The sequence below is a fragment of the Myxine glutinosa genome, chromosome 14 (genome assembly GCF_964187855.1).
Source record: "Myxine glutinosa chromosome 14, kmMyxGlut1.1, whole genome shotgun sequence".
In the NCBI taxonomy this organism is placed as follows: domain Eukaryota; kingdom Metazoa; phylum Chordata; class Myxini; order Myxiniformes; family Myxinidae; genus Myxine; species Myxine glutinosa.
Window position 1 is genome coordinate 50,241,964 of NC_136274.1, and position 25,070 is coordinate 50,267,033.

General features: G+C 44.0%; 2 protein-coding genes across 4 annotated transcripts in view; one reads left to right on the forward strand and one right to left on the reverse strand.

Annotated features, from left to right (window-relative positions):
- The window catches only part of LOC137439683 (phosphorylase b kinase regulatory subunit alpha, liver isoform), a 120,041-nt gene extending 115,021 nt beyond the window's left edge, over positions 1-5,020 (reverse strand). For all 3 annotated transcript variants that reach the window (XR_010986971.2, XM_068135679.2, XM_068135678.2), the window contains exon 1: positions 4,587-5,020. Coding sequence is in view for 2 of the 3 variants with exons in the window: in XM_068135679.2 (XP_067991780.1) it covers positions 4,587-4,664 (78 nt within the window). In the remaining variant the exon portion in view is untranslated. The remainder of the gene's footprint in view (positions 1-4,586) is intronic.
- An 8,319-nt stretch (positions 5,021-13,339) lies between these two features.
- Positions 13,340-22,160, forward strand: LOC144888183 (uncharacterized). Its single transcript, XM_078767974.1, has 4 exons — positions 13,340-13,386; positions 15,400-15,488; positions 15,613-15,702; positions 20,233-22,160. Exons 1-4 carry the CDS (start codon positions 13,340-13,342, stop codon positions 22,143-22,145), a joined length of 2,139 nt encoding a protein of 712 aa, XP_078624100.1. The 3' UTR covers positions 22,146-22,160.
- Positions 22,161-25,070: the final 2,910 nt, after the last annotated feature.

The following is a 25,070-nucleotide window of genomic DNA, read 5'->3' on the forward strand; positions in this document are numbered from 1 at the left end:
GTCAACGGAACATCTTCTCTTCTGGACTTGGTTATGACTAACTTCCCTGAAAATGTCTGCTGCTCTTCTTCTGCTCCGATCGGATCATCTGATCATGTCCTTGTTAAAGTGGACATCTCTCTGACCATCCTCAGGGAGCCTGCTCAGCGTCGACGAGTCTGGCATTTCACTCAGGCCAACTGGCACGGTCTTCAAGCAGCCATCAATCATCTGGACTGGTCTCCCATCTCTACCACCTCTGACATCAACTCATCTTGGGAATTCTTCCAAAGTAAATTGCTCTCTCTCATGCACAGATTTATCCCATCTCGTCTTCAGTTGTCATACCCTTCCTCCCGTCCATGGTACACGGAATCTTGTGGTGAGGCTGTTGCCCAGAAACAACTTGCCTTCGTCTCCTGGAAAGCAAATCCAACGGAAGGAAATCTCATTTCCTTTCACAAAGCCCGAAACAAGTGTGTGTCCACCCTCAGGAGAGCCAGGAAACAATATCTCTCCGTTCTCAAGACCGAACTCTCTTATCTGTCTCCCTCTTCCAAATCCTGGTGGCGTCTGGTCAAATCCGTTTCTGGTGTTTGTTCCCCCTCCATCCCCTCCCTTACCTCAAACGGCTACACAGCTGACTCCGCACGTGAAAAAGCTGAATGCCTCAACTCTGTGTTTGCCTCTAAATCGTGTCCCAAACCCATCCCTCTCTGTACCCACCATACCCAGTCGTACCCTGCTGCTCCTGGACTCCGTGTCCTTTCCTCCTGACAAGGTGGAAAAGTTTCTGTCAACCCTCGACTCTGATTCTGCAACTGGACCCGACGGCATCAGCCCACGGGTCCTAAAATCCTGCTCTGCTGCTCTATCTCACCCTCTCTCTGTTCTCTTCACCCTCTCTTTTGCTCAAGGTCAACTGCCATCTGCTTGGAAATCAGCCAACATCACCGCTTTGCACAAAAAAGGTGCAAAAACAGATCCTAGCAACTACAGACCAATCAGCCTTCTCCCAATTACCAGCAAAGTCATGGAATCCATCATTGCTTCGGATATGAAATCTTTCCTCTTCTCCAATGGCTTGATCTCTGATCATCAATTTGGTTTCAGACCAGGTCACTCTACTCTGGACATGCTGCTTCTGCTGTCTCAACAATGGATGGAGGTCCTCAATGCCAAACAGGAAATTAGAGTTGTCTCCCTCGACATATCACGTGCCTTCGACACGGTCTGGCACCCCGCTCTGCTCACCAAACTCTCCTCCTTTGGTATCCATGGAAATCTCCACGCATGGCTGGCGGACTTCCTCTCTAGTCGTCGTCAACGTGTGGCCCTGAATGGGTTTCTCTCATCTCCTCTTCCTGTTCAGGCTGGAGTTCCCCAAGGCAGTGTTCTGGGCCCCGTGCTTTTTCTGGTCTTCATCAATGATCTCTCTGACTCTCTCGAAAATCCTCTCTATCTCTTTGCTGATGACTCCACTCTCTGCCGCTCCATTCCTCTTCCCTCAGATCGGCAGTCTGCTGCCTCCTCACTCTCTGAAGACCTGGACAAAATCACAGACTGGTCAAACAAGTGGAACATGTCTTTCAATCCTGACAAATCTCACACTCTTACTATGTCTCTCCGAAAAGATCGACTGGACAACCCTCCCATCTACTTTCTCAACAATCCTCTCCAAGAAGTTCTGTCGCTCAAGATTTTGGGTCTCACTATCTGCCATGATCTTTCTTGGGAAAACCACATTTCCAAGCTGGCCTCCAAAGCCAGTCGCCGACTGGGCATCCTCCGTCGTGCGAAGTCCTTCCTCGGCACACCTGAGCTCCTCACCACATACAAGGCTTTCATCCGCAGCTCAATGAAATACTGTTCTCCCCTATGGGCCGGTGCTCCTGCCTCACACCTAGCTCGGCTTCACGCTGTTGAAACCAAAGCTTTCAGAATTATTGGAATCTCCCGCGATGAAGCTATCTCTGAGGGCCTTTCACTCACTCACCGCAGGCAGGTAGGTGGTCTTTCTGTCTTCTACCGACTCCTCTCCGGCCTTGCACCCCCAGCTCTCTCTGTGCTCTGTCCCCCAAATATTCCGAAAGGTCGCACAAGATCTGCCAGCAACCCTCTGATGGTTAAACTGCCGAAATCTCGGCTCTCTGCTCACCTTCACTCTTTCATTCCTCTTTTCTCCCGCCTCTGGAACAAACTCCCTCACTCCCTTCAATCCCACTCCTCCCTCCAGGTCTTTAAAACAGCTGTTCACCACCATCTCTTATCTTCCCCCATCCAAAACCTTGATCTTTTCTACCCCCGCTAATTCACCCCAGATCCACCTTGTTTGAAATTCCAACTTCTTTCCTGGAAGTCCTGGCAGTGTCCATATGTTTTATACCTCTCCCACCACCCCCTTCCCATGCCCCCCCCCCCCCCCCAAAGCCCTCGCCCTCTCTCAGATCTCTCGATGTCTCCATGTCTCTCGGTCCCTGCTCTCAAATGTTGTGTTTGTGTCCTTCCCCCTCTCTCCCCATCTTGTCTATCGCTCCCGATGTTATATGTTTTATGTGTCGGTTTGTCTTTCTGTGTGATTAATGTTCGCTCTTTCACGAGCCTCGATCTTGTATACAAAAAAAAAAAAAAAAAAAAAAAAAATTGTACAAACCTGATGGTACCATCATAGGAAATATATATTGGTTGTACAATTGATTACTATTGTTGTTGTACTGTTATTCTTGTGTGATCTTAATACAATATTTGTTTGTTGGTAACAATTGGTGTGGCTTCACCATTGATCTTTGACATACAGAATAACACATTTTTCTGCCGTGACTCCTCTCGGGGCTCGGAGGTACACCGTGACCAGGGGTTGGGGAGGAGCACGTAACACATGGTCTCTATTAACTAGAGCTGGCATAGAGCAACTTCTCGATGTCCAGCAAACCGATTCACTTTGTGACCCTTACGCCCCACGGCCTGCTGCGTCTATTTAATCGGTGGTTTGACCATTGCCGTTAAAAGGACTTCACCCATCGGTGGAGTAGCTGGACAAAAGGTTGGTGGCTGTGCACACACAAAGAACTTTGAGATAATGTAAAAAGTGAAATTTGATGGCTTCTTGCCCTTCACTATTTCGGGATGAGCATTACCTGGTGGATGTGAGTCCCATGGTGCGTTTCATGAAGAGTCGGCGAGTTATCGCCGGCACCCTGAACAATTCCTGCTTAATCTGCAGGTATTTAGTGGTCTGGTCCTTTTTGGGATATCCCCCACTACCACTTGCCATCTCATAGTGTAGTTTCTGAGTGGGTAGCAGTTCCAACACCGTATAAACAGATCCACACTTCGATGTTCGTGTCATGTGTGAGTGGTGAAGGGCAGCCATAACGTATCAGATAACTCCTTTAACACGAGTTGTGACATGAAGTTATGAACAGTGGGTATATTGGTATATATAAATACTACACCAACTACTTGAATGATAAGACCATGGTTATGACAATAATTGTTTTGCTTTAAAATGAACATTAATTTGGCTGGGGAGCCTGGAGGGGAGGGGGGGCCAGGGGTGGGAAGAGGGAGCCAGGGTATGGGGGGGGGAGGGGCCGATGGTGGGGGGGGGGAGGGGCCGATGGTGGGGGGGGGGGGGAAGGAGCTCAGTTGGGGAGGAGGGAGGACCTCGGGTGGGAGGAGGGGGGCCAAGGTATGGGGGGCTGGAGGACGCAGAGGGTGGGGTGTGGGGGAAGAGGCCGAGGGTGGGAGAAGAGGCTGAGGGTGGGAGGAGGGAGCAGCTCGGGTGGGAGGATGGGCCATGGTGTGAGGGGGGGGGAGGGAGGAGGCCGAGGGCAGGAGAGAGGACCCGGGTGGGGGGGGGGGGGGAGGGAGAGAGGACCCGGGTGGGTGGGGGGAGGGGGGGAGGGGGGGGAGGGAGGGAGGGAGGAGCTCGGGTGGGAGCATGGGCTGGGGGTGGGAGGTGGAGGCCCATGTTATGGGGGAAGAGGTGACCCGGGTGGAGCGAGGGGCGAGGGTGGGAGGAGGGGGGGCTAGGGTATTGGGGAGGGGCCGGGGGTTGGAGAGGTGCCCCGTGTGGGGGATAGCGAAGGGTATGGGGGAGAGGGGGAGGATAGGGTATGGGGGGAGGGGGGAGGATAGGGTATGGGGGAGGGGGAGGATAGGGTATGGGGGAGGGGGAGGATAGGGCATGGGGGAGGGGGAGGATAGGGTATGGGGGAGGGGGAGGATAGGGTATGGGGGAGGGGGAGGATAGGGTATGGGGGAGGGGGAGGATAGGGTATGGGGGAGGGGGTTGGAGAGGTGCCCCGTGTGTGGGATGGCGTAGGGTGTGGGGGAGAGGAGGGCGGGGGTGGGAGAGAGGAGAGCGGGGTGGGAGAGAGGGAGGATGGGCCCGGGGGTTGGGGAGGGACCCGAAAATGGGGGGGGGGGGGGGAGGTTAGGGAGGGGGTGGTACTTAATCAATTTACATTATTTAATTACTACTAGTGATTTTTAAAGTAATGTAAAATGACCAGTACAGTAACCATATCGTACCCAGACACAAGTTAAACATAAAGGGTCTTTATAGCCAAACAAAGCGCTACAGATGCCAGGAGAGGAAGCACCTGATGGCAGAGGATGGTCTGCTGGACGAGCCGAGCGTATCCATCGAGCCGAACCCCGGAGTTGCTGCGGCTCCGCATCCCCGGCTCGAGGACGCGACCTGCACCTGCACACAATACTATCCGAGATGGCCGGGCTCACTAGGCCCGCTCGGACTCACGACTCACCCCCGACTCGGGCTCTCGAGTAAACGTTTACCTTAAAATAGACGAAACCCGATCGTTTACACTCGGTGAGCGGACTCCAAACCAGGAGCTACGAACCTGCACACGCGCACTGATATTCCCCGTGGAAAGGTTTGTTTATGTGGTTGTTGTTGTTGTTGTTGTTGTAAATTTAGTACACGTCAGATAAAAAAAAAAACAAAAAAAAAAAACATAACGTTATCAAATAGACCAATTTCAGGTACGTCACACCAATGAATGAAAATAAATGTAAACGTCACACAACCCATCTGAGCAGGACAACAAAACACAAGGATCTCGCTCCAATGGGAACCGGCCACATGTTAATGGGATAAAGCAAGTATGGCCGACAGGGCATCTATTAAAGGTGGTTTCGATTTTGATTTTGTTTCGAACGGTTGGTGAAATTCTCCACAGAACACGACCATAGGCCGTTCGTTAACTACGATTTAAATAAACAATCCTCATCCAGTCATCCTCAAGGAAAAGAGAAGCTTGGACGAGAGGCGGGGCTTGGCGCTTGAATCAGGAAAGCTTGGACGAGAGGCGGGGCTTGAATCGGAGAAGATTGGACGAGAGGCGGGGCTTGAATTGGAGAAGCTTGGACGAGAGGCGGGGCTTGAATCAGAGAAGCTTGGACGAGAGGCGGGGCTTGAATCAGAGAAGCTTGGACGAGAGGCGGGGCTTGAATCAGGGAAGATTGGACGAGAGGCGGGGCTTGAATCAAGAAGCTTGAACGAGAGGCGGGGCTTGAATCAAAGCCCTCGATGAGAGGCGGGGCTTGATTGTGAGGCGGATCGCAGAAAAATCATTGAAATTGTGATAGAAGCATGAAATTTTGAATGAGAGCTCTGAAGAGAATATTTTTATTAATAGCCCCATTGGACATCAAAAAAATTCAAAATGGTGGCATATCAAATATGGTGGACTATGACTGATGAGATCTTTCTTATAACTGGCTCTTTTGTTGTAGTTGCTTTTCATAATTCCCACGACAGCGACGCACTAAAGTGTGCCACATGAATTCCACATAATATTTAAAAAATTTAAATCCAAAACGTAACATTAAGAAATTGAATATGGTGTCAATTTAAAAATGGTGGACTTGGAAATTTCAAATTGTAAATGATTTGCAATAAGCTACAGTATAAACAGAGATTAATTAATGTTTCCATGGCATCCCTTATACATTCCTGAATCATGCTAGTCAACATGTCATCAGCCTGGTGTTGGTTTAACAAGGCCTTAAGATCCGAGGGTCTTTAATTTGAGCCCCTGTCATGCTGTTGCGTTAATATAATATAATAAATCTTTATTGTCCCATTTTCAGGGAAATTATTCTTCTAACATCAGGCAGGTCGACAAAATGACTACCAGCTAGCTGGTAAGGGGGCACTGCATCAGCAGCACAGCTGTGCCCCCGAAAATGATTCAGCCAAACAGACACAGGCTGCATACGAATAAATCCTTCTTCGGACCCATGGCTAACACAGACACAGTAAAGGAATACTGTACGTCGCCTCTGTTTTGAATGAGAATCAGCAGTTGCGCGTACGTACAGTATACTGTACGTACATATTTATATATTTTTAATGTGCTTTTTATTGTATTTTAAATTGTTTTTTAGCTTCTTTTATTGTTAATTTATGTACTATTTTATTTATTTTAAATATATTTTTAAGGAAAACAAATGTTTTCACGTCCGTAGGAGTGACGTAATGTCGCACATAATGAGGTTCGCTGCCCGGTCATGAAAGAAATTATGATTCTCTTGCCAAAGTGACATGAAGATCAGGCAGTAAACCTTCCAACTGAGTTTCTCAACAGTAGGGCTGTGGCCTCAAGTGGAATTGCAGCTACACTTCTTGAAGGAGGAAGGACAGCACACTCAACTTTCAAACTGCCTTTGGATTTGACCAAGCAAGACACCCCAATCTGCAACATTAGCAAGAATTCAGCAAACGCCAAGATCCATCAACAGTGCAAAATCAACATCTGGGATGAGGCTACTATGAACCACAAGCAGGCATTCGAAGCAGTGAACAGAACACTCCAAGATATTCGCAACAACAAGAAAATCATGGGTGGTGTGACAACTGTTCTGGCTGGAGACTTTCGTCAGACTCTCCCAGTCATCCAACGGGGCACAAGAGCAGATCAAGTCAAGGCCTGTATCAAGTCTTCTTATCTCCTCTGGCCACATGTGCAAAGACTTACCCTGAATACCAACATGAGAGTCCACCTTCTTGGTGACAACACTGCAGGGGCGTTCTCAAGCCAGCTTTTGAAAGTTGGCAATGGCCTATACCCTCAAGATGCATCAGAACAAATAATTCTACCATTTGGACAGTTTGTTGAAACAAAAGATGACTTGATCAAAAAGGTCTTCCCAATATGGAGACCCAGTTCCAGGACTCATCATGGCTTGCCGAAAGAGCCATTTTGGCCCCCAAGAACAATGCTGTTCAAGAGATCAACAATTTGCTCCTCCACCAACTTCCCGGTCATAAAAGAAATTATGATTCTCTTGACAAAGTGACATGAAGATCAGGCAGTAAACCTCCCAACTGAGTTTCTCAACAGTCTTCAGCCTCAAGGACTCCCAACACACAGGTTGATTCTCAAGGTGGGAGCACCAATCATTCTAAGGAACCTTGATCCACCAAAGCTGTGTAATGGAACACGAATGACAATCCAGCATATGATGCCGCATGTCCTAGAGGCAACCATCCTCTCAGGACAATACAGAGGAGAGAAAGTATTCATTCCGAGGATACCACTTATTCCACCTGACCTTCCATTCTCCTTCAAGAGGATTCAGTTCCCCATCAGGCCATGTTTTGCTATGTCCATCAACAAGGCGCAGGGGAAATCAATGAAGGTTGTAGGCCTGAACTTCACAGAACAAGTGTTTGCCCATGGCCAGCTGTACGTGGGCTGCTCGAGGGTTGGAAAACCAAGCAATCTTTATGTCTTGGCACCAAGTAAGAAAACCAGAAATGTTGTATACCCAGAGGTTTTGAGAAATTGACAATTGACAAAACGTCATGTAGGAAATGTACTGTGATATTGCTCTAAAATATACATGTTCTTTTCATCATATATTTGTATTATTCTTATTCAACCCGGGCGAAGCCGGGTACCTCAGCTAGTAGATAAATAAACTGGGAGAGCACAAACCACCACCAGACTGAGCAGTTTACGTTTTGTATCCACGGATAGGCCAGAGCCAGATTCAGACCTGAAACAAAGCTTGTTCTTTTCACCTAAACAACTCATGACCAACTAGTTCTGGCACAAGCGTCGTTACTGAGGAACGGGCTTATTTTAGCTGAGGCTAATGACTGTACCTGAGTTGCTGTGTTGTCATGATTTACACCAATCATAATACAAACAATTACTTTGCACAAATGTATTTGTTGTGTTTGTGATATTACATTTTTATAGGCAATTTAGGTTGAAGATTTAGGTTGAATGTTTTTTTTTCAAGCAAGAACCCCCTCAGCACATACATAGGGGAGGGGTAGGTGTAGACTGGAAGTTTGGGACGATTACACCTCACCACCAAGTAATACAAAACACCGCACCACCACGTAATTCAAAACACCGCACCACCACGTAATTCAAAACACCTCACCACCAAGTAATTCAAAACACCTCACCACCAAGTAATTCAAAACACCGCACCACCATGTAATTCAAAACACCTCACCACCACGTAATTCAAAACACCGCACCACCACGTAATTCAAAACACCGCACCACCACGTAATTCAAAACACCTCACCACCAAGTAATTCAAAACACCTCACCACAAACTAATTCAAAACACCTCACCACCAAGTAATTCAAAACACCGCACCACCACATAATTCAAAACACCTCACCACCACGTAATTCAAAACACCTCACCACCACGTAATTCAAAACACCTCACCACCAAGTAATTCAAAACACCGCACCACCATGTAATTCAAAACACCTCACCACCACGTAATTCAAAACACCACACCACCACGTAATTCAAAACACCTCACCACCAAGTAATTCAAAACACCGCACCACCAAGTAATTCAAAACACTGCACCACCACATAATTCAAAACACCTCACCACCAAGTAATTCAAAACACCGCACCACCACGTAATTCAAAACACCGCACCACCATGTAATTCAAAACACCTCACCACCAAGTAATTCAAAACACCGTACCACCAAGTAATTCAAAACACCTCACCACCAAGTAATTCAAAACACCGCACCACCACGTAATTCAAAACACCTCACCACCAAGTAATTCAAAACACCTCACCACCAAGTAATTCAAAACACCTCACCACCACGTAATTCAAAACACCTCACCACCAAGTAATTCAAAACACCACACCACCACGTAATTCAAAACACCACACCACCAAGTAAGTCAAAACACCACACCACCACGTAATTCAAAACACCTCACCACCAAGTAATTCAAAACACCGCACCACCACGTAATTCAAAACACCGCACCACCATGTAATTCAAAACACCTCACCACCAAGTAATTCAAAACACCGCACCACCAAGTAATTCAAAACACCTCACCACCAAGTAATTCAAAACACCGCACCACCACGTAATTCAAAACACCTCACCACCAAGTAATTCAAAACACCTCACCACCAAGTAATTCAAAACACCTCACCACCATAAAACACATAATAAAAACACCTCACCACCACAAAATTAAAAAGACCTCACCACCACGAAATTAAAAACACCTCACAGCCATAAAACACGTAATAAAAACACCTCACCACCACAAAATTAAAAACACCTCACCACCACGAAATTAAAAACACCTCAGCCATAAAACACGTAATAAAAACACCTCACAGCCATAAAACACGTAATAAAAACACCTCACAGCCATAAAACACATAATAAAAACACCTCACCACCACGAAATTAAAAACACCTCAACACCACATCATTTAAAAACACCTCACCACCAAGTAATTCAAAACACCTCACCACCACGAAATTAAAAACACCTCACAGCCATAAAACACGTAATAAAAACACCCCACAGCCACGAAATTAAAAACACCTCAACACCACATCATTTAAAAACACCTCACCACCAAGTAATTCAAAACACCTCACCACCACGTAAGTAATTCAAAACACCTCATCACCAACTAATTCAAAATACCTCACCACCACATAATTAAAAACACCTCACCACCACGTAATTATAAATACCTCACCACCACGTAATTAAAAACACCTCACCACCATGTGATTTTAAAATACCTCACCACAATGTGATTTAAAAACACCTCACCACCACGTCATTTAAAAACACCTCACCACCACATAATTCAAAATACCTCACCACCACGTGATTCAAAACCACCACAACGTTATTAAAAACACTTCACAACCACGGAAACAAAAGTTTGAGGGAGTCGTTAAGTGACAACACAGACACTGCCCAGATGTGTAGATATATAGATAAATGATTGTACCCGAGTTGCCGTTTTGTCATGGTTTAAACCAATCATAATTCAAACAATTATTTTGCACAAATGTATTTGTAATATACGTGATATCACATTTTATAAACAATTGAAGTTGAAAACTTAAGTTGCAAAAATTTTTTTTCCCAAAAATTCCCCCCCAAAAAATAAAATTGTAACATTTTTCAAAAAGAAAACCCTTAGGACATACCGACGGGAGAGATTTGTGCATACCAGAAGTTTAGTACGATTTCACCAAAGTTTGAGAAAGTAGTTCAGTGACAACACAACACAAGACAACACAACACAGGACAGGACAGACGCTGCACAGATGTGTATATATATATATATATATATATATATATATATATATATATATATATATATATATCGGTTTTGGCCCTACCTCTCTATAGTAAAGAATCATTTGAAAAGTTATCTGATCCAGATCCGGATGTTCACCAAAATCTAATCATTTCGTTCTTGTCATATACCCAACCTCTCCACCAAATTTCATACAAATCCGTCCACAACTTTTTCAGATATCCTGTTCCCAAACAGACAAGGAGGCTTCAGGCGGTAGTTCAAACTGGTATGATGAAAATAGGCACAGTCACATTGACCTTTGCCCTATATAGTCAAGTAATGTTGATAGCCTCACTTTTGTCCTTCGGAATCCTCTGGTAACGTTTGGTGAAAATAGCTGAAACTGTTCGGGAGTTATCGCACTCACAGACAAACAAACATACAAGATAAGAAGGCCGCGTTGGCGGTAGCCTGACAGGTATGACAAAAATCGAGAGAATCAATAAATTGATTGATTAATTGTGTAAATAAAATAAATATTTGTCAAAAAATAATTATTTTGTCAATCAATTGGCTAATAGCAAACTTAAACCACTACTGTTTCATCTGAACCTGCAAGTTTTTGAAAATTAATTGAATCGAAGAATGTAATTATTAATTGATTAATTAATCAATAAATCAAAAATACCATTTACACCCAAATCACTCGGTCATTGTGTGTCCAAACATCAGCTTTCCAGGTCAAAAGGTGCCTGAGATATTGCCCAGATGAGAAAGAAAATAAATAAGTACTTAATAAATCGATAATAATTAAGTAATTAATCAATGAATCGATGAATCAAAAAATTAAAAATACCGTTTTTGCCGAAGTCCGTGCTCACGATTTTGCCAAAATTTCAGCTTTTTAGCTCAAAGAATGCCTGAGATATTGTCCGGAAAACAAGAGAACATTGACCTTTGACCTATATAGTCAAAAAAACTTTTATCCTTCGAAATCCTCTGCAAACGTTTGACGAAGATAGCAGAAAGTGTTTGCGAGTTATCGCACTCACAGACAAAAAAACAAACGAGACAGTCATTGGTGAAAACATAAACTGCATCCACCCAAAACAAACTAAACATGCAAATAATGAAGTAAAGCACATGGAAAGCTTTGAAACAAACATGACGTCAGGCACACATTGTGATATTTTATTGGGTAAGTGGACCGGAGAGATTGAACGATGAGACGATCTCCTTCCTGAATAACAACTTCAATCAACCTGTGAAGTTGTGTTTGTCAGTGATGATTCACCAGTTTGACGGCATCATAACCAGGGTCGGAGCAAACAGGAAGGGTGTTCAGGAAGGAAACAGCTCCTTTTGAAGTCAGAGTAAAAAATAATGGAGTTAGAAACCACCGCGTGGTCAGGAAGAACGACTCAGGATGCCTGTGACGGCCTTTTATGGAAAGGGACAAAAAAAACAGGTAAATCTGTATGCATGTATATTATTATATGTATGTTAAATATTAAAGTTTCATGGACGGATGAGACCAAAATAAACCAATAAACTAGGAGAAAGTAAGGAACTGCATACAATGCCTTCAGAAAGTAATCACACTCCATGACTTTTTTCACATTTTGTTGTGTTACAGCTTAAATGTCAAATGGATTAAGCAGATTTTTGTCACTGATCTCCACACAATACCCCATGATGTCAAAGAGGATTTTTTTTTTTAGAACTCTATAAAATAATGAAAAATGAAATACACAAATATCTAATTTACATACGTAAGTATTCAACCCCCTGAGTCAATACTTCATAGAAGTGCCTTTGGCAGCTATTACAGCTTCGACTATTCTTGGGTATTTCTGTATCAGCTTTGCACATCTGGATTTGGGGGGTTTATTCCATTCTTCCTTGCAGATTTGCTCAAGTTCTGTCAAGTTGGATGGGGAGCGTCAGTGAACAGCAATCTTCAAGTCTTTCCACAGGTTCTCTATGGGATTCAAGTCTGGGCTTTGGCTGGGCCACTGAAGGGCTTTCCTGTTCATTATCCTGTTGGAATTTAAATCTTCGCTGCAGTCTAAGGTCTTTTACACACTGAAGCAGGTTCTCCTCAAGGATATGCCTGTATTTCGCTCCATTCACTGGTCCCTCTATCCTTACAAGTCTTCCAGTCCACACTGCTGAAAAACATCCCCATAGCATGATGCTGCCACCATCATGATTCATAGTACGGATGCTGTTCTATGGGTGATGAGCTCTGCTTATTTTCCACCCGATGTAGTGCTTTGCATCGAGTTCAAAGAGTTCAATTTTCGTCTCAACAGACCACATAATTTTTTGCCTCATACTCTCAGTCTTTAAAATGCCTTTTTACAAACTCCAAGCGTGTTGTCACGTACCTTTTTCTCAGGAGTGGCTTCAGTCTGTCCACTCTCCCATAAAGCCGAGAGTTGTGAAGTGCTGCAGACTGTTGGCCTTCCGGCAGCTTTTCCCATGTCAGCCAAGGAACTCTGTAGTTCTCTGAGTGGTCATTAGGTTCTTGGTCACCTCCCTGACCAAGGTCCTTCTTGTCAGGTTGCTCAGTTTGGTCAGACCGTCAAAGCTCTAGGAAGAGTCTGGATAGTTCACTATTCTTTCCATTTCCTAATGATGGAGCTCACTGTGCTTTTGGGAATTTTCAACACTCTAGAAATAGTTTGATACCGTTCCCCAGATCTATGCCTCCTCACAATTCTATCTCGGAGTTTTACAGACAGTTCCTTGGACTTCATGGTGGAGTTTTTTGCTCTGACATTCACTTTCAACTGTGGCACCTTGTATAGAAAGGTGCGTTTCTTTTTAAATCATATCCAATCAATTGAATTGGCCAAAGGTGGGCTCCAATCAAGTTGTGGAGACGTCTCAAGAATGATCAAAGGGAATTGGGTGCACCTTAGCTCAGCTTGGTGTGTAATAGCAAAGGGGTTGAATACTTATTGACTGAAGACATGTCAGCTTTTCATTTTAAATTATTTTTGTAAGAATTTCAAAGAAAAATTCAAATTTGACATTATTGCGTATTATGTGATCAGTGACAAAAAAAAAATCACAACTTAATTTTAAATTCATTCTGTAACACAACAAAATGTGAAAAAGTGAAGGATTGTGAATACTTTCTGAAGGCACTGTACATACAGTTGTGGCCAAAAATATTGACACCCTTGTACTTTTTTCAAATAACACAATTTTATTGAAAAATAAGTTAAAATTGACAAAAGATGTTTGGTCTCCACAATTCTTTATTTCACTGTTAATATTACAGACCCTTTGTTTTTGATTCAGAACTTAATATATCCTTTTAAATCAGAAAATAAAAAGAAATGGCATTGACAAAATTATTGACACCATAGACTTAATATTTCGTCGCATGGCCTATGGACAAAATAACAGCAGTCAATCGCTTCCTATAGCCATGAATGAGCTTCCTACACTTCTCTACTGGCAGTTTGTCCCACTCGTCTTGTGCAAACTGCTCCAGTTCTCCCAGATTTGAAGGGCACCTTCTCCCAACTGCTTTTTTCAGATCTCCCCACAGGTGTTCAATGGGATTTAGATCTGGACTCATTTCTGGCCACTTCAGCACAGTCCAGCGTTTTGTCTTGAACCATTCCTGGTGCTTTTTAAGTGTGTTTGGGTAATTGTCCTGCTGCAAGACACATGACCTTCGACGGAGACCCAGCTTTCTGACACTGGGTTGAACATTGTGCTCCAAAATGCCTTGGTAATCTCCTGATTTCATGATACTGTCAGTTGAAACTGTCATACCTTGTGTCTGAAGGTCAGCTTGAATCTGTTTGGTAGTTGATCGAGGTGCTTTCTCCACCATTCGAACAATCCTTCGCTGCAATCTTCCATCAAGTTTTCTCTTGCGGCCAGGTCCAGGGAGGTTGGCTACAGTGCCATGGGCCTTAAACTTCCTGTTAACATTGCGTATGGTGGACACAGGAACATCAAGGTCTCTGGAGATGGACATTTAGCCGTCAGATTGTCCATGCTTGGCTACAATCTTGTGTCTGAACTCCTCAGACAATTCTCAGGTTTTCTTTCTTTTCTCCATGCTCATTGAGGTACACACAGTGACACAAAACAGCAGAATGACTCCGTTTCTCTATTCAAACTGATTGATTGAGTGATTTTTATATTGCAGGCACCTGCAACTCACCACATGTGTTCAATTCCAAAGTAAAAGAGAATCACCTGCTTGAAATCTAATTATTTCTAACGACTTCTAAAAGGTGCTAATAATATTGTCCGGGCCATTTTAGGATTTCTGTGTGGAATCAGCTAAGATTTTGTAATTTTTTCAGGTTTTTTTGTTTTGTTCCACTGAAAACCAAATAAATACATATGTGGATACCAAAATAATTTAAAATTTCAACAATTTTCTGGAAGAAATGGTGCATTATTTGAAAAAAGTGCAAGAGTGCCAATATTTTTGTCCACGACTGTATATATATATATATCCGTTGCAGGGCGATTTTGCATTCATCTGGTTTGCTGGCCATTTCATTCATTTGCTGTCCTCATGTTTGTAATTGTCATTTTGATCTTATAACCGCATAGGAATGTAATTAATACCATTTCTCATACTCTTATGAACTCCTTAAACCCTCTAAATTTCGTTCCTCAAATTTTGGTTATGAGCTTGTGCAGACATAGAACTGCAATCTCAGGCTTTTGAAACAATAGCTTGGACTTCAATAGAAGCTTCCTGCCAACTACCCCTCCCAAGTTCCCACGTTTCCTGTCCCTCTCTCTCCTTTCCTCTTGATCTTGGACTGGCCTATCAGGCCTCTTGAGAGGTACAAGGATATAGCAGAGGCAGACTCGCATCGCAGATTACCTTGTGGCACCTATTGGACGTTGCCGGCTGTTGGTGGTACGGATTATCGATTGCGTATAAAATATCTCTAATTGAGTTCTTTCTCTACCAAATTTAAAGTGTTGATCTAAATGTAAGACTCAAAATGCAACGGTTAATGAAATGCCTTGTCACCTTATAGGTTTACAATGCCAACGTCCAGAAGAGCTTGGAAAAGAAGTCGAAGAGATGGAAAGTCCTTTTCTGTGTCTACTCTACCCACTTTCAATTTGTGAGTCATTAATCTCTTACAGCTTAACTTTTGTTTTGTGCAAAGTGCATCTGTAGTCTTCTTTCATATGCAGCGCTTGGCTGTGTAGGTTAGAGCAGGTATTTAGAACTTCAAGGTGCCAGCGGTAGCTCGCTGATTCTTCGTGTAGGACACCGTGTCATCTTTAACCATCCACTAACTAATTCTGGTGGATAAGATGCCCACTTTTATGTTGATGCCTTGCCCGCCTGCCCACGAGACACCAGGGTGATGGTTGGTAGCTGCGCCGAGATTCAAACCCAGGCTAGACGACTCAGAGGTGAGTGTGCGTACCTCTAGGCCATCCTACCAGCCCTTGCATTTGGAGTGACTAAAGCAGTTGTTATCTTACTATAATTCACCAAATGTCTGTCTGTCTGTCTGTCTGTCGTTCGAAGGATCACAACGATATTTTGGGTGGGTAATCCTGGGACCCCCTGGAGTAAAATAGGCTATATTGTTTTTCCAAGTTTTCCAATTTTCCAGTTTTTCCAAACACGATGGAATAATATTTACCGATATGAACAGTGAGTGATGTGGTTTTTGTTGAAATTCTATGTACCAGGAGAGAGTAGATAGACTCCTGACGAACTCTTCCTATATAAACGTGCGGCTCCGAAGTAACATGGCAGCGTGTGCAAAGCGACTGAGAAACAGGTGTAGCGGCCACTTCCGTGTTACAGATTCGGCGCGCACTCTTCACACATAAACGTGCGACTGAGAAAGACGTGTAGCGGCCGCTTCCGTGTTACAGATTCGGCGTGCACTCTTCACACAAACATGCGACTGAGAAAGACGTGTAGTGGCCGCTTCCGTGTTACAGATTCGGCGCGCACTCTTCACACATAAACGTGGGACTGAGAAAGACGTGTAGCGGCCGCTTCCGTGTTACAGATTCGGCGTGCACTCTTCACACAAACATGCGACTGAGAAAGACGTGTAGTGGCCGCTTCCGTGTTACAGATTCGGCGCGCACTCTTCACACATAAACGTGCGACTGAGAAAGACGTGTTGCGGCCGATTGATTGGGCACAATAGGCAAAAATAATTTCCATTTGGTGGTTCTATACGTCAGGTGTATCTGACTTCTCATTCTCTCTAATGAACCGATACACTATGTGGCAATCTATGTGAGGAATACATACAGCATTAACTGAAGTGAGATTGGCAACAATATGACTAAACAACCGTGAATAGTCAAGAAGCAATCGGGATGAACCAACAGAGGATATGAAGGAGATTATGGCAAGAAGCATTAAAATAATACCACCTTGAAATAGAACATGGCGAGCCTACGGATCCTTTGGTCAGGAAGCGGGCGGTGGGTGGTTGGGTTGATCCATTTCCTCTTCAGTCTCCTTGAGCTGCGAATTCCCTATTTCGTAGATGTTGTGTGTGGTTGTGGCTTCCTACGTGCATTACTCCACATTTGTTGAAGTTTAATTTTATTTGCCATTTTTCTTCCCAGGTCTAGGGGTGGTTTATGTCTTGTTCTTGGATGGACTCCTGTATGGATGCGAATGTTGGACACCCGAATGTCGCCATATCAAACGCCTTGATCAATTCCATATGCGATGTCTTTGCAAGATTCTTGGCATCACCTGTCGAAACAGAATACCTAACACCTCAATTGATTTTGAGTATTTTTGAGTATTTCCTGATGCAAGCCCAGCTTCGGTGATCAGGACACTTCACACGCATGAAAGACCATAGAATCCCAAGAACGCTTTTCTATGGACAGCATAAATTTGGTAAACAGTCATGTGGTGGACAAAGAAAGCATTATAAGGACGTCCTTAAGTCTACACTCGAGTATTGTGCCATCTCAGTTGTCACCTGGGAACACCAGGCCACAAACACGTCACCTTGACGTAACATTGGCCGCAAAGGCCTGGACCACTTTAAATGTGGGAGACTTCCTTTCAAGAGACAGTGGAGGCAAGAAAGGAAAACCTGCCAACGTCCATCTCCGCAAGGACCAGTTTATACCTGCGATGTTTGTTGTCGATGCTGTGGGTCCCGTATTGGATGATACAGCCATCGCACAATGCACAATGCTTAGAGAGCAAGACAATGAAGGGAAGAGATTAATCTGAGTGGGACATCAACTGGGTGGGATACCTTCTTCAATTAATTTCGTAAAAATTCCAAATGTTCCAAGAGATTTGTGGTGCAGAATTTCCCTTTTTTAAAACCATGCTGCGTCTTCCTGATGATGAACCTGTGTCTATCAAGGTGATCTGTTAGTTGTATGTAAAGGGTAACAAGCAGGTTAAAACAGGTTGTGGAATAGCTCAGTTGTTGGTGATGAGAGTGATATCGCAGGCTTACTAAATCATTATTTGGCTTTATCGTTTACGCGACAGCAAAGAGGGAATCTATCTTTGAGGTGAGAAATGGTTGGAGATGAGGCTACAGGTGGGAGAAGAGGAAGTAAAGAGAGATAGAAAAGCTAAGGGAAGAAAACCCTTCGGACCAGGTATCCTGGAGTTTTATGGGAGGTATCAGAGCAGATAAGTGGGATATCAGAAATCGTTAACATTTCACTGGAATTGGGATGGATACCGCAGGATCATAGAGTAGCAAATGTTACACCTTTATGTAAGAAGGGATCGAGGGAAGCTTTGAGGAATTATACATTGGTTACCTGAACACTTCAGTAAAGAGGAAGGTATTTAAAACATTAAGAATGACAAGGAGCCATAAAGAATTTCAATAAATCTAGATTAAAGGGCGATCATTAACAAACTACGGTGTCCCACTTTTTGAAGAGTAATTTTTCAATTAATTTTTTATTATTCTTAAAAATTCCCCCAATTTTCAATTATTTCATTTTTTCCAAATTTTCAATTACTTCATTTTTCAATTATTAAAATTTTGAATTAATTTTTTATTGTTTTTTTCAATTTTTAGTTTTTTTTCTAATTTTCAATTATTTTATTTTTCACTTATTAAAATTTTGAATTTATTTTTTGATTATTTATTTTTTGAATTATTTTTTCCCTTCAAATCCTTAATTCACTCTTCAATTTTTAAAATGTTGAATTCATTTTTTGATGACTTATTTTTCAATTATCTCATTTTTTGATCAATTTTTCAATCCGTTTCATTTTTTCGGGGGTTTATTTTCACATTTTCATTTTCAATGCTTTTTTATCAATTATTTCATTTTTGGATTTTTTTTTTCAATTTGTCTCATTTTTGTGTATTTCTTTCAATGTTTTTTGTAATCTTTTTTCTCTAATTATTTCATCTTTTCGATTAAAAAAAAACTCAATTATTAGCTCACCTAGAACGAAGTTCCGGGGAACTTATGCTTTGGCACGTCTTCCGCCCATCAGTGTGTAAACACTTGCAACTTCTTCTCCAAAACCGCTGATGGGATTGCGACCAAATTTGGCACAAATTATATTAATGTCGTGACTAAAGTTTGTTCACGGCATTTAAAAAACAAAACAATCGGGGTCTAAGAGGGTTTACCGGGGGTCAAAGTGCATCCAGGTTTGACCCCCAAAAATAGGTATTTGCTTTTTCCCTCTGAAACTACAGACACTATTTCGATGAAACTTGACCACAACCTTCATCACCTGTGATGTACCAAAGTTTGTTCATGGAATAAAAAAACCAGTCCTGAGGGGTCTACTGGAGGCGTTGCCCCCCAAAATACGTATTTGCTTTCTTCTGGGAAACTAAACACGCAATTCTGATGAAATTTGACCACAACCTTCATCACTCGTGATGTTCCAATGTTTGTTCAAGGCATTATAAAAATTGGGGTCTGAGGAGATATACGGGGTGAGTGGGGGGAGGGGGGGGGGGGGGAGGAGAGGGTTGAGGAGGGTTGCTCCCCAAAATATGTATTTTTTGTTTGTTTGTTTAAAGTCTTATAATTATGTTAGTATGATTCTACATGCTGCTCTGTCTTCAAGCGACCATTGAAATTGGTTTAAAATACATTTAGTCAATGTAGTATACTGCTTTATTCTACCAGGTGAGCACCCTGGGGTATTGCCCCTATTTTTTTCTAGTTATGGTTACCAGAGGAAAGCATCAAGTGTTTAGTCTTGGTGTCCGTAGTGTCACACTTTTTGAAAAAAAAGTTTGTTCTCATTAGGAGGCAGAATTTCAAGTGCTACCAATTGGGTAATATTACAATTTGGCTGAACCGAGAAGCATCAGCAATCCCCGATCGCAACCCTCTAGTTATTAGTATAGAGTTGCAAACTAAATTTAGAACTGGTTTAGGGATAGGAATCAAAGGATAGTTGGCAGAGGGAGAATGTCAGACGAGGAAGTTGAAAGTAATGGAGTACCTCAAGGCTCGGCACTAGAACCATATTATTGTTTGTAATTTATATCAATGATTGAATGAACAGCCACGTTAAGTCTGATTTCAAAATATTCAGCAAATATTTCTAATCATTGTTTAGAACCAAAAACGATGATCTTTGTACCTTTATGTGCATTTTTATTCCTGACAATGGAAATTGATGCGTACAATCATTTTCTCAGTTTTTGTTGTCGGTGAAATGAGACCCAGCGGAACCTTGAAAGAAAACCATGAGGCTGAGGATACCACTTTGTCTGACCACACATCTTCAACACCATGCTTCGATGCTTCACGCTGCCCAGCTCTCACCATTTCCATCCCGGAATGGGTCTTCAGGCCCAACGTTGTACAACACGGATCCACTGCATTCCCCTCCACAACCACTGTTCACTGTTGTTCAAGAATTCCCCTGGATACCTGGCATGATACCTCCCTCCTGAAACGCCTAGGGTCAAGGGTGAGGCGCACAATATTAAGACGTTCCATTAACAATACAAAGAATCCACAATCTGTGCGGCTGAAACAAATGACATCTCAGCAAACAGGTGGACATCCTTCTGTCATCAACAGGACTGAGTTTCTTGGGGGGCCGAAGTCTGACAAAATGAAGACATTTGAAGAATTGACAAGTATTCCAGTTTCTACTCCCCACAGAAGCCTTGTGACATCTCAGGCTGATGTAGAAGCCTCACATAATGATTATATTGCAGTTTCTAGAAGTAACTCCATTTCTCAACCCTACAACCCCAGCGTTGCCACAACGTTCAGAGGAAATAAAGGTGTCCTCAACCCAATTTCGGCCTTACCTGGTTTGCCAAAAATGCACACACTCATCGATTTTTCATCTCCAGATTCTTTGAGAAAATCTGCACTTTCTACCCCAACACAATCATTGTTGAGCAAAAGTAAGATTTTGACCGAGACACACACATCCAGGCTACTTCAAGAAACAACGCCAGCAAATATGGCAATGGGATCACAGATCAGCAGCATATCCCAACCATCATCACCCACTGATGATGCGGAGGCCTGGGACAGTGTCCCAACTGAAAGTTTCCTCTCCAGTAAAATGCCACATGAGACCAGCACAGATAAATCTCAATCAACGCAGAATCATTCAGACCATCGAGGGAACGAAAGGACTGCAGCTGATGTTGCTGAGCTCAAAATTACCCCAACGAGTGCATCACAAAGCACAACTAATACTCTGGGAGTGAGTGCTGAATCAAGTCCGCCCACGGATACAACTCCACTTGTTTCGACCCATGTTACGCATCAAGTAACAGCCATCACAAACTCGACTTATTTCACGTCACCAGGTGTGATGGGAAACAGTCTTGCACCAATTGTAAAAGTTTCAACATTAACGTCAACCACACATTCTGAAAGAGGTCACACAGAACAGTTGTCCTCATGGGACATTCTTTCAAGCAGCAAAGGTTGGGTCTATGACAGCAAGACAAACTATAGCGTCACAGTATTAGGCCAAAGACCTCCAATCAAAACTGCAGAAAAGGCAAACGGATGGGTTGACATCTTCTACCGAACGCCAAGTACCACCGAATCAATCTTCCTTGCCAGTCTCCCTTTGCCTCCACCATCAGCTGAACACTTGCTGGCATTTGATTGTGGTCTGTTCGACCGCCCAGGCCTCGTCGAGGCCTCATTAAGGCCGGGGCCAGGTCGAAGTGCGGCGATCACAGTGAAAACACCCGCATCTTTTGACCTGCACCTCGCACCTGAGCAGTGCACTGGTGAACTGCGAGTAGCAGTAGTTACACGATGCCGCGAAGCACGTGGTGCCATCGTGGCACATGCAGGAGACGTCAAATCCGGCACAGATGCAGGTCGTACCTTGGCACACGTCACATTGCTTCCAGGACAGGAGGCAGTCCAATTCGACTGCAGTAGATTAGCAAAAGCTGCTGCACCGCTGGACATCTGTTTTTCCTTCCTTTCTGCACCTGGAACACTTCCTCCACTAGAAAAAGCTCGCCGTTGCCTCCCAACAGCCAGCACACACGGTATGAAGTGCATTCAAGCTCAACCAAAAACTACATTTTGTGCTGAGTGTTCATGTATTAATTTTAAATGAACAATCATGCCTCCACAACACATACCATGAATATTTGTTGCACCAGCACAAGGCAAGCTTCATAGAAGTGGCCGCACTACCAATGAATAACGGTCATTGCACTGTCCATATATTTTAAGTAACTGTGGTAGGATTTCAGTACACTTCTGTTGGGGCTCATTGACGATAACAACTGCCAGAGGAGCTGTTGGGCACCTTGATGACAATCCCTTCAGGGTGCGGGGCCTACAGCCATTCCAAATCTGTGGGGATGACCTGGTGGCCATCTGGTCTCCATCTGTGGTGAAAGCCTATGAAGAAGTGGTCTCCCTTACAGGAGGTCGTTTCCCCATGGGCAAACACCTACGGTCAATACATTATGAGATTTTCCTCAGAGGTCTTTGTGGTGTGCTGGGAGCACAAGGCAAACATCCAAGCATCACCTGCAGAGTTTGCCAACCCAGATTTTCAATCAAATCAGACTGGGCGGAAATCAGGGAGCGTGATGTCTTGCCTTCAATGGTTGCGCACCACGTGTAGGTGCCCCACATGGTGATGGTCTTCAGATAATGGGTCTTTGCATTTTCCCTAAAGGGGTTCGATAGTGGCAGGTTTTGTTTGCTGAAATATGGAAAGGAACTACCCTGGTGGGTAGTGCTCAGGCCTGTGGTTTGGGACCTCACTGAGTAGCCCCCCCACCCCCGACTGGTGTGCAGATCGATTGCCGAAGTGCTTTGGGATGTGCACCAGGGGGTGTCCCAATGGGCTAGGTCCCAGAGGCCCTTCTCATATGCTCCCCATAAATTAGGTGACTTTAGCCTCATCCTTTAGGTGCCATTAGGTGACTTTAGAGGTCTGACCTAGCTGTGGGCCGTTGGACAAAAAAGGCGTCGGCCTCCCTGGTTTTGATGGGATGCAGATTTGGCCTGCTTGGCCCACCCGTAGCTTGTGGCCACCGGCGGTGGGTAGCGAGCCATGGCCGAATCAGATTCAGCCGACAACTTTCCACACTCCTACTCGACAACTTTCCGGATCTTAGAGACCGGATGGCAATGTGCTAGAGCACAGACTACATCCTGTGGATGCGTGCAGATCCCATGAGGTACGCCTACGAGTACAGCCAATGTCCATGTGCCCCTCCATCCCTAATGTTTCAAGGTACCAAATTAAGCCCCCCCCTCCCCAAACTTTCCTAACCCTTAACCTCAGGCTGTGCAGGCCCTTGATCCTTCCATTCTGCTAAAAAAGGAAAATCTACGAGCTCTCTTTACTCTCCTATCCCCAACTCAAACTCTTAATGAAATTCTTGCACAGACTGACTTGTTCCCAAATGCTCTCAAACCTTCTCCACAATATTTGGATTGTTCCTTAAAAATATGTCAACATTGCACTCCCCCTCATGAGCTCATTTATAAACTGACGTTGAAAATTAAATAAATAAACAAACAAACAATCCTGGAATAGATCAAGAAAATCATTTGCTCTGATCTATCCCGGGCAAATTGGCAAATTGAAATCCCCCTTAATCAATAGCCTTCCCTTGTCTGAATTCATAAACCATTCTATCCTGTACTTCCGTCACACCAAGACACGTATAAAATCAGCCGACGAGTATCAATTACTATTCCATCTCTAACATTTATCAACACAATCTTTTACATTAATTCCCTCCCACTCTTACACCTCTTCCGATTACAACTATACATATTGTAGCCTTATCCTGTTTTCCAATTTCTCTCCTCATTAAATGAAGTTTCACACTCCTATCAACTTTCGCTTCAAGCTTTACCATCTTGCAGCATTGGTAAATAATTCTTAACTTATTTAAGTCTTAAAAAGACATCTTACAAACAGACAAACCAGACAGGGGTGAAAACATAACCTCCATCCACCTTTGGTGGCGGAGGTAATAAATGAACAGGATTATAAATAATTAATTGACATATGTGGGAAAATTACATGCCCAGACCAGGAATCAAACCAGTTATAGTATCATTTGGCAATAATAATAATAACTAGAACTGCCACTTTAAAACTGCTGGCAGTGATGACCGGTTTACTCGCACCCACTTTTGATGCAACCCCACTGTTGATACAACCCCACTTGTGATACAACCCCACTTTCATTGGACATGCTTTGACACAACCGCCTTGGATACAACCCCGACACACACCCACACACACACACACACACACACACACACACACACACACACACACACACACACACACACACACACACACACATCCCCCCTACCCCCTCCCACACACACACCCACACCCCTCCCCCCACACGCACACCCACACACACACACACACACACACACACACACACACACACACACACACACACACCAACCCCCCCGCCCCTACACATACACAAACATACCCCACCCCCAACACACACACACACACACACACACACACACACACACACACACACACACACACACACACACACACACACACACACACACACACCGACACCCACACACAAACACACATATCCACACACACACCCACACACAAACACCCCCACACCCCTCCCTCCACACACCCACACATATCCACACAAACGCACATCCCCTTCCACCCCACCCCCTCCCCCCCCCCCCCCCACACACACACACACAAACACACGCACACATCTCTACACCCCCCCCCACCCCAACACACACACACATGCACACACAAATCCCCCCACTCCTAACACACACAAACACACGCACACATCCCCCCTACCCCCACCACACCCCTCCCCCCATACACACACCCCTCTAAACACACACACACACACACCAACCCCCCCCCACCTACACACACACACACACACACACACACACACACACACACACACACACACACACACACACACACACACACACACACACACACACACACACACACACACACATATCCTCCCACCCCTAACACACACACATATCC

What these genes read in the sequence shown, in the direction of transcription:
- LOC144888183 (XM_078767974.1), top strand. Translation starts at nt 13,340, where the DNA reads ATGGTGGAGTTTTTTGCTCTGACATTCACTTTCAACTGTGGCACCTT. An exon ending in ACTTTCAACTGTGGCACCTT is followed by an intron (nt 13,387 to 15,399) that starts GTATAGAAAGGT and finishes CTGGCCTATCAG; the next exon opens with GCCTCTTGAGAGGTACAAGG. An exon ending in GACGTTGCCGGCTGTTGGTG is followed by an intron (nt 15,489 to 15,612) that starts GTACGGATTATC and finishes GTCACCTTATAG; the next exon opens with GTTTACAATGCCAACGTCCA.